General features: G+C 56.0%; 1 protein-coding gene across 1 annotated transcript; it reads right to left on the bottom strand.

Moving 5' to 3' along the window:
• Positions 1-714: 714 nt before the first annotated feature.
• Positions 715-9,603, bottom strand: COX4I2 (cytochrome c oxidase subunit 4I2). The gene is made up of 5 exons (XM_004464019.4): positions 9,506-9,603; positions 8,403-8,484; positions 7,329-7,493; positions 3,629-3,760; positions 715-986 (listed from the first exon to the last, which is right to left on the bottom strand). Exons 2-5 carry the CDS (start codon positions 8,482-8,484, stop codon positions 850-852), a joined length of 516 nt encoding a protein of 171 aa, XP_004464076.1. The 5' UTR covers positions 9,506-9,603; the 3' UTR covers positions 715-849.
• Between the last annotated feature and the right edge of the window lie 235 nt (positions 9,604-9,838).

Raw genomic sequence — 9,838 nt, 5'->3', positions numbered from 1 at the left:
GGCCCTGTAGTCTGCTCCCCGCCCGAGATCACGGCCCCCAACACGCACCTCGCCAGCCCGGCCTCCTGCTGTTCCCCAAGTCCTCCCACTCCAGTCCCGCGGGCTTCCTCGCCGTCCCACAGACACAAGAACCGGAATCCTGCCTCAGGGCCTTTGCAACAGCTGTCCTGGCTTTGATCCTGGGCTGGGTCTTTCCATTTCATTCTGAACTTTTCTCAAACGCCACCTTCTCTAAGAGGTCTTCATTCACCACCACCCATTTCCCCTGTAACTCTGACCCTTTCCCCTGCTGTGTTCTTTTTCTTCACAGCACTTACCACCATGTAACATACTTTATATTGTACTTCTTTTTTTTTTTTTCATTTTCCCTTCCACATTGAAATGTCTCCCCTAGGAGGCCGGGGACATTGTCTTGTTCGCTGCTGCATCCCCAGATTCCGGATGAATTCCTGACATGTAGGTGCTCAATAAATATTTGTTAAATGACTGCATGAAGGAGGGTCTTTGCCTTGGCTCAAACCATCCCCTGCACCTGCAATGCCTTCCCTTCCGTTTTCTGCCTTTCCTAACCCCATCGATCCTTTAAGGCTCAGCCCTAGCCCCACTCCTCCAGGAAGCCCTCCCTGACTAGATGGGCTGAGCCCCTGGAAAGTGGCTTGTCTTGCCCCTCACCCACCACACCGTCTAACTCCAGGTGCCAGGAAAAGTCTGAGGTGGGTGACCAAAAGCAGAAGAGAACAGGCCCAGCTTTATTGGGGGGAAGGGAAGGCGAAGGGCTGCCAGAGGCGGGGGGGGGGGGGGGAAGGCGCGCCAAGGTGGGGCTCCAGGGAGGGCTGCCTGGGTGCGGCTTTACTTCTTCCACTCCTTCCTGTCGTAGTCCCAGCGGGAGGCCAGGCCCTGCACCGGGTTGCCCTTCATGTCAAGGACGCGCTGGAGCTGCTGGGCCTTCCTCTCCTCTGTCAGGGTGACAGGCTTCCGGGGGAACACTGCGGGCAGGGAACCGGGAGCACGGGGCCGGGCTCAGGACGGCCCAGGCCCAAGCCCCAACCCCCGAGCCGAGGTTCCTGGGCAGCGTGGGGGCGCTCTGCACTGAGGACCCCTCCTCCCTGTGCACGCCCCCACCGGACTCCTTCCTAAGGGGGCTCTGGGTTCTGATCCCAGCTCTGCCTCACACTCACCGTGGCACCTCTCTGAGCCTCCGTTTCCTCACCTATCTCAGTGCCCAGCAATAAGAGGGCACTGATTTGAAGTCTGCCTGGATCCAAATCCCAGTTCCACGACTCCCTTGCTGTGTGACCTTGGGTGAGTCACTTCACCTCTGAGCCTGTTTCCTTATCAAACCAGGTCTAATCCACTAGGGTTTTGGGGAATGAGTAAGTGAGTATTTGTAAAGCGATTGGCACTTGTTGGACCGATGATAAGCACCCTATGCATGTTAGCTATCATAATTACAAGTACTAAATTTGCTTCCATTCACTGAAGGGTCTAGGATGAGATGGTTTCTTCTGCTTCCGGTGGGGGTCAGGAGTAAGGAGGGAGAGTTCACTTTAAAAATCTGGACAGGGCAGTATTTAACTCAAAGCTGAAGTGCTTTTCGGTGCTCAGATGTGCAGGTAAGGGAAAGTCTGGGGCGGAGTTCTCAACGTCTCAGCGTCTTACTCCCCAGCCTGCCACCGCCCCCGCCCCAGGCTGAGTCAGTTTGCGTTCCTGACCTTCAGCCCTGATACTTTCGTCGGGGGCGGGGCGGGGGCAAGGAAGGAAAGACCTTCATGGGCGCCTATTTAAGTGTCAAACACTGAGCCAGACTAGAATTTTCCCAAATGCTCTCTCATTTCATCCTCATGCAAGTTAGGAATTCCTCTTACACTTTTGCAGGATAAATAAGCAGGGGCCACTAGAAGTGAGGTCAACAGAGGCAGAGTGCCAGCTCTTCTCCCATAGCCTCTCCCCTTCTTCCAGAGCAGGGGTTCTCATATCTGAGCGGGCATCAGAAATGCCTGAAGGTGTTTAAAATACAGATTGCTGGGCTCCACTCCCAGAGTATCTGATTCAGGAGTTCTGGAAGAGGGCATGAGAATCTGTATTTCTAACAAGTTCCCAGGTCATGCAGTTGGTATAGGGACCACACTTTGAGAACCACTCTTCTCCAATAATTAAAAGAAATCCCAGCTGACAGCCACCCAGCTAAAGACTACATTTCCCAGCTTCCCTTTGCAGCCAGGTGGGATCATGTGATCAGGTTCTAGCCAATAGGATGTGAGCAGAAGTTGTGTGTAACTTTGGGGTCTTAAAAAGGAGCGTGTCCTCCCTTTCCCGTTTCCCCTTCTCTTAGGCCAGAAGGTAAGCTTGATGTCAGGAGCTCATATGTCAAGATGGAAACTGGGGGAAGTGGATGTGGCTCAACCAGTTGGGCACCTGCCTACTACATGGGTGATGCCTCCTAAAGGAGACGAGTAGATGCCACACCCACAACAAAAAAAGTGAGCGAGACGCCACACCTGCCACAATGAGCAGACACCCAAACAAACAGATGCCACAAGCCAGCAGACACTGCAGCCCATGGGGAGCGGATGTGGCTCAGGCCGCTGGGCACCTGCCTTCCATGTAGGAGGTCCTGGATTCAGTTCCCAGTGCCTCCTGGAGAACGTGAGCAAACAATGAACAGAAAGATGAGAGAACCATGGGGGGGCGGGGGAGCGGGAATAAATTAAAAATAAATAAATCTTTTAAATAAAAGTTGGAGGGAAACGGACTTTGGCCCAGTGGTTAGGGCGTCCGTCTACCATATGGGAGGTCCGCGGTTCAAACCCCGGGCCTCCTTGATCCGTGTGGAGCTGGCCATGCGCAGTGCTGATGCGCGCAAGGAGTGCCGTGCCATGCAAGGGTGTCCCCCGCGTGGGGGAGCCCCACGCGCAAGGAGTGCGCCCGTGAGGAAAGCCGCCCAGCGTGAAAAGAAAGTGCAGCCTGCCCAGGAATGGCGCCACCCACACTTCCCGTGCTGCTGACGACAACAGACACAGCAAATAGACACCAAGAACAGACAAACGGGGGGGGGGGGGGGGGGGGATTAAATAAATAAATAAATCTTTTTAAAAAAATAAAAGTTGGAAGCTGCATGTTAGGATGGCAGAGCAATGAAATAGAAAGAACCTGACATTGTGGAGTCCCGATACTAGTCTGGATTGCTTTTCTGGCCTTTTTAGAGAAAGAGGAATAAATCTCTATCTTGTTTAAGCTCTTGTATTTTAGGGACTTTTTGTTACAGGAGCTGAAACAGGACACTGAAAAGCACACGGTAACGACAGCAATCGGTGACAGCACCATCCACAGCTGTGAGCCAGGCACTGACCCAAGGGCCTTTACAGCCTCCTCTCACTAAATCCTTTCAAGAACCCTGAAATGTGGGCATTTTATTCCCATTTTACAGATGAGAAAATTACAGTCTAGAAAGGCGGCATCCTGCATCCCAGCCCAGCCAGCTGTGCTCTGCCTTTCATCCTTAGACCTTGGGGACTTCTCTAAACTCTTCAGGTGAGTACTGGAGCAGTTCCCTGAAGAGCCTGGCTGGCGACTGTGGCCACAGGGGCCTGGCCCGGGCCTGCAGCCAGATGACACATTGTCCACTCACCATAGACCCGCTGCCACCAAATCAGCAGAGCCGTGAATCCAAAGAAGAAGAAGACACAGCCCATCACGGTCTTCCACTCATTAGAGCGCCGGTTCATTTCCGCGAAGGTCTCTTGGTACTGGAGCCGGTACACTAGAGACGGGTGTGTGAGAAGGGGCCTCAGGTGCGTCCGCTCCAGGGACCCTGTGCCAGCTCTTGTCCCAGGGATCCCCGACCTCTCCCTCCTCACAGCAGTGGCAGATTCAACAAATTCTTACCGAGCACCTACTATGTGCAAAGCAGGGTCAGGAGCTCGTAACACAGCAATGAACAAGCCAGATGAAAGTCCCTGCCTTTGTGGAGCCCACGTCTTAGAGAGGGAGACAGATGGCAAGCGCTTCAGACAGACTGTGGGCAGGGTCTGCTTCAGAGAGGGTGGTCAGGGGAGGTGGCTCAGGGAAGACTACATTGGAGATGAGGCATTCGAAGCAAAGGAAGAGAGTCAAGGGAAAACAGGGAGGAGAGTGTTCCAGGGAGGGAGAAGGAAAGGTGAGTGCAAAGGTCCTGAGGCAGGAAAGAGTAGGAAAGGGGTGGCACGAAGGCCAGTGTGGCTGGCATGGAGTGAGCAAAAGAAGAGTGTAGCAGATGAGTGGTCAGCCGAGCCAGACCCCAGTGCCTGTCGGCTCCGTGAGGAGTGTGGATTTCATTCCTAGTGAACTAGGGAGAGTGGGTTTTAGGCAAGGAAGAGACATGATTGTACTTTTTTTTTTTTTAATATTTTTTGTTGTTTTTCTTTTCTTTTCTTCTTTTTTTTTTTTTTCCCTTTTCTTTTCAGGTTGTGCTTTTATTTGGCTCAAACTCTTATTAGGACTCTGTGTTCTTGACCTTCACATCCCTCATACTATGATACTTTTATTCATCTGTTTTCTTATTTTCTGATCATAAGTTTCAGGGGAACAAGTCCTCTGTTCGCTGTTATGTTTCCAGCAGGCAGAACAGTGCTTGGCTCTCAGTAGGCTCTAAGTCAGTATTTCTGGAACAAATGGATGATTGTATGAACACCCTGCTGGAGATTCCCAGAAGAGACCACACAGCGCCACTGCCCACAGAGAGGTCAGAGAGGTCGGGGGGCAGGCTGAGAAGCACTCCCAGCTCAGGGAGCGGTGCGGCAAAGGCCCACGCAGGGAAGGAAGGGGGACAAGGAAAGCGTGCTTTGGGGGCGCTGTCTTAGTGAAGGGTGAGTGGGTGGGGGTGGCAGCGTGGGACGCACAGGGCGTGTTTGCTCAGAAGGTGCCGAGGCAGAGGGGCCAGGGCCCGAAGCCCCGCGATGCCCGGCCTGGGAGCCCCTGACCTTTCAGCTGGGCGGACCCGGATCCGGAGGCGCTGGCGCTGGCGCTGGCGCTGGCGCTGGAGCGGTCCTCGCCGGCCTCACTCCCTGCCTCCCCCTCCGTTCATCCTGGCCTTCAAGGCTGGCCCCAGCTCCATCTCCTCCCTTGTCAGAGATTCACTCCCTCAGCCGAGCTCCTCCAAGAATAATCGTCTCTCCAAGCACCTGTGACTTGGCCATTTCACAACCCAAACTTCCTGCCCGAGCACCTACCTGACGCTGCAGCTCTGGAGTCAGACAGACCTGGGCGTGGGCACGGCGCTTCAGCAGCCTGAGTCTCGGTTTCCTCCTTGTGAAAGGGAGAAGCTACCTCCTAGGGCTGCTGGGCCTGAGCTGGGATCTGCAGCGCAGGTGCTGCGCACAGTTCCCGGCACTGACGAGCACTACATCAATAGCGGCCGCTCTTCTTCTCCTTACCCTAAAGCAACTGCCCCAGCTCCCCACTGTGCCTCTAGCCTAGTGCCCCTTGCATCCCTCCAGCAGCCAGAGGGCTCCTTCTTAACCCACCTGAATTTGAGCCCAACAAATTGAGGCTTAAAGAATTAGGGTCTGGCTTTTCTCATGGAAGAGGACCAGACAGCACGGGATGGGCATAGCTGCCCAGCAGTGCCACCTTAGCTCTTGGACCACAGTATTGTCGAGCGAAAAAGCAACGTGCAGAAGAGAGGGTGAAGTGGGCTACTGGGAGGGAACACGGAGCTTCTCAACGCACGCACGTGGTAGACTCTGGAAAAGCACAAGAGAACCTGGGCCTAGGGCAGAGGGGGGCAAGTGGAAGGGACACTGACTTTTCCTTCTATTCTTTTGTGTGGTTTTATAAATGTCACCCTATGTGTGTAATCTTTTCTCAGTACATTAAATAAAAATCCAAGCTGGCAGCAGAGTTTTTGGGGAAAGGATCTATCTTTGGTTTAGCAAGATACTTCAGGATGAGAAAGTATCAACCAACAAAGGAGTTTGATTTTCTACAGAGGGCAGGAGCCATGGGTGCAAGGAGACCCAAGGAGCAGAGAGAAGGGAAGAGGATGTGCCAGGAGAGGCGGGGGGTGAGGAAGGCAAGCCAGGAGTGGGAGAGGGTCAAAGTCCCACCCTGTCCGGTGTCCGAGGCTCTACAGTAACTCATCAAGTGTCCCAACGAGTCTTCAGTATACACAGTGGAAGTAAGGGTGAGACCCTGGTCCCAGGCTGTGTGGGTTCAAGTCCTGCCTCCTCCACTCTAGCTGTGCTCCCATCTGCTAGTGACTTTTCACTTCTCTGAGCCTCGGCTTCCTCAACCATGAAACAAGGCTGATGAGAGCACCTACCCCACAGCAGTGCCTGCTGCGTGGTGAGCGCGCAGAAATCCTGAGGAGTGTACTTATTACCACCGTGCTTTGCACGAGTGGCATTTGGGGGAAGTAAAAGAAGAGACAGCACAGCGTCCAGTTTTGAAGCGGATGGAGAATAGGAGGCCACGATGTCAGAGAGAGAACTGAGACAAAGAAAAGACCAGAGGGGGAGAGGGCTGGAACTGCAGGCTCACGAGGGTAAGGATGGTGCCGGGCTGGTTCAGAGCCGTATTCCCAGCGCCTGGCACTGCAGGTGGCACTCAGGAGAGTTGTTGGAGGAAAGGATGTGAGGACCACGAGCCTCTCCCCACCAGAGGATCAGGCTGGCTCTCCCCGTTTGAGGAAGGGAAACACAAAGCTCCAACTGTCAAAGGGTCCTCAGCCCAGGCACCTCTGGGGACATACCTCCCTCCTGCCTCCCACGGTCAGGCCCCTGCCCCTCACCCCCTTCACCTGTGTCACTGCTCCAGTACCCCCACCACTCAGGGTGCCCAGGCCCCACCATGCGCTCCCGCCCCTACTCCCTTCCGTGCTGTTCCCACTGCCTGGCAGTGCCCGCCTCTCACCCTTCAAGGTCAGCTGGAACGTACTCTCCCCTGGGAGGCCCACCAGGATGCCATCCCTCTCTCCTTTAGGTCCTCAAAGCCCCTTGAACACACATCACCCTGGCTGTATATCCTGTATTCCAGGTATCGGGACCCGTGCCGGTCTCCCCCACTGGACTGGGAGTGCCCTAAGAAGCCATCTGGGTGATTCACTTTGTGTCCCCAGCATTGCCCAGGCAGATGGGGCACAAATAGAAGCCTCTGAATATTCATTGAGCGAGTGAGAAAATAAATGCATGAACAAATGAATGAATTGCACCCCCTCGGGTATGCATTCAGCGGTGGAGAGTTTCTGGCTGTTTGCGGGGGGTGTCCCTCTCTCTGCCCCACTGCTCCCTGGCAGGACCTTCTCGGAGTCACCCCCAGCCCACTGTCCCCACCAACCCCGCCCTGAGACCTACAGGCCACCTTCTCGGCATGGCTCAGCTGGCTCCAGCTGCCCTTCTCCTTCTCCTTCAGGGCTCGCTGCTCAGCGCTGAGCTCTGTGCAGAAGGGCTCGTCTGGCATGGGGTAGAAGCGCTGGGCATGGTGGCCGCTGTAGGGGGGCATCTTCCCCTCGTTGTGGGCTGCAGGCACAAGGGAGGGAGCTGAGTCCAGGCTGCCCCAGGGACACCCCCTCTCTGACCATAATATTAAAGGAAGCTGCATTGATTGGGTGCTCATTGGGTGCCAGGAGCCTTCTGATGGGCTCACTCGTTCACTCTGTACCCCTCTGAGCCAGGCAAAATTGTTATCTCCATTTACCCAAGAAGAAACTGGACGGCTGAGTCATTTGCTGAAATTCCCGGAGCAAGAAGGAGGAGGGCCAGGGCTAAGCCTCCAAGGCCTGGTGGATGTCCAGGGTGCCCAGAACGAAGCTGGCACCCAGGGGGTCTCATGAGAGGTTCCCCTGCTGATTGACCCAGAGGAGGGCATCAGGAGCACCTGGTCAGGGCAGCACTGGAAATGTCTTGGGCAAGGAGTCCTGGCTCTTCTCCAGGCCTCAGTTTGTTCATCTGAGAAATGGGGATAATGACCCAGAATCTACTTCACAGGGCTGTTGTGATGTCCATGTAAAATGTGTTAATCTGTGTAAAAGGCACATCACAGCAAGGCACATAGTAAGGGCTCAATAAATGTGGTCATTGTTCTTATTTTCCTAAAGGTCAGGAAGGTCCTTCTGCTGTCTGGCTGAAGTCTCTCCTGCTTTAGACCTCTTTCCTCTGACTATTTCTAACACCGGGGTCTAGAAAAGAGGATTCAGAGTCCCAGGTTCTGTCAGCACCCTCTGCCTCAGGACACAAGGGCCCTGAGGAAACTGGGAATGGAGGGGGCACTGTCTGCTCACCCCGCAGGCTGCGTTTCCTGGAGGAACTTGGCTCAGGTCCAGAAGGGGGATCGATCGTGCGAGGTGGTCTTGGGGCAGGTACAGGGCAGCATGGAAGGGGCAGGGGGCAGCCTGCCTGCAGGGGTGGAAGGCAGGGTCCAGGTCTTACCAGTGCCTCCTGGGCTGTGTGTCCCTCGCACGCCGAGTCGTCCTTTCCTTGGCACCAGGCTCCAGGTGGCTCTGGAGAGCATCTGTGTGTGTGTGTGTGTGTGCACGTGAGTCCTGCCTCCCAGTGCCCCCATACCCTCTGCCCCCGCCCCTCAGAGCCCAGCCCTCCTTCCCAGGTGGGCTAGGGATGGGAGGGGGGAGGGGGATTTCAAGGTCACCTTCATGCCCCTGACCTTTTTGTCTGTTATCCCCATGGGGGGGAGGTGGGGGCCCCAGACATTTGGATCCCTTCCTGGGACCTCAGTTCACCATCTGCAAAGTGAGGGGAGACCTAACTCCTGGGGAGAGTCTGAGCAGTTTGGGGCTGGAGGCCTGGGTTCTGGTTCCAGCCCAGCTTAGCCTGGCCAGGTGGGGGGAATCCCCCTCAGTTTCGTGCCCCAGAGGAAACGAGATGGAAGGAGTCAGGGTAGAGAGGGCAGTCCCTGGGACCGGCTCCCTCCCTGCAAGGCCATCTGCTGAGGTCTCGCCCAGATGGTCTGGCCCCCACCTCTTTCCCCCTAATTGGCTGCCTACGTGCTCCTGCTGGGAGAGCCTGCTCTGCTGGATCTGGGGGGGCCAGGCTGAGCCCAACCCCCACTCCCCAAGGAAGTCTCAGGACCTGGCATCCCATGGAGTGAGGACAGCTTTAGAGGAGGGCAGGGACCAACAGTCAGAGGGCGCAGCGTCTGGGGAGAGGAGGGGGGCATCCCATTTCTGGAAAGAGAGAAGGGGCCCCCACATCTGGGGAGAGGGATTGATGCCCAATGACTAGAGAGAGGGAAGGGGCTTATCATATGGGATAACTGGGTGGGAGAGACCCACATACTGGAAGAGGGAGAGGGAAAGGGTAATCTACATTTCGGGAGATGGTCCACATGAAGACAGAGGATAATTCTCCGGGAGTCCCCAGCTCTGACCTGCCAAAAGACCCCTTTCATGCCCCACCCCCCCCCACACACACACACATGCCTGAGCCAGGGACCACGGCGGCTTCATAGAGCAGCAGAAGCTGGGCTCCAAGCCGCACCACCCATCCACCCCGGACTCTGCCACCCACTCACTCACCTCGAAAGCTTGACGGCAGCGGGAGCGGGATCCCAGCCGCAGAACAAGTAACAAGTAACGGAGAACGGGCCGCGCAGGCGCCCGCCCCAGGCCCGCCCCAGGCCCGCCCCTCAGCCCTTCCCAGGGCCGCCCCCGCGTGGGAACGTCCTGCCACAGCGGGGCGTGGGAGCGCCCGGCCCGCGTCCCCAGGGGCGTCCAGGCTCAGAGCCTGGGGAGAGAGGCTGCAGAGCGATTCCCCGCCTCAATTTACCCATCCACGGGGCTCCTGTCTCTGGAAACCCTCGGCTGACAGCACCCTGGGGCCCGGGAAGTTACGCGGGGCTAACAGCGTGT

Source organism: Dasypus novemcinctus, chromosome 24, assembly GCF_030445035.2.
Source record: "Dasypus novemcinctus isolate mDasNov1 chromosome 24, mDasNov1.1.hap2, whole genome shotgun sequence".
Taxonomy (NCBI): domain Eukaryota; kingdom Metazoa; phylum Chordata; class Mammalia; order Cingulata; family Dasypodidae; genus Dasypus; species Dasypus novemcinctus.
Note: the sequence above shows the minus strand (reverse complement) of the source record. Positions and strands in the feature narration are given on the sequence as shown.

What these genes read in the sequence shown, in the direction of transcription:
- COX4I2 (XM_004464019.4), bottom strand. Translation starts at nt 8,484, where the DNA reads ATGCTCTCCAGAGCCACCTGGAGCCTGGTGCCAAGGAAAGGACGACTC. An exon ending in ACACAGCCCAGGAGGCACTG is followed by an intron (nt 7,494 to 8,402) that starts GTAAGACCTGGA and finishes TTGTGCCTGCAG; the next exon opens with CCCACAACGAGGGGAAGATG. An exon ending in TTGGTGGCAGCGGGTCTATG is followed by an intron (nt 987 to 3,628) that starts GTGAGTGGACAA and finishes CCCTGCCCGCAG; the next exon opens with TGTTCCCCCGGAAGCCTGTC.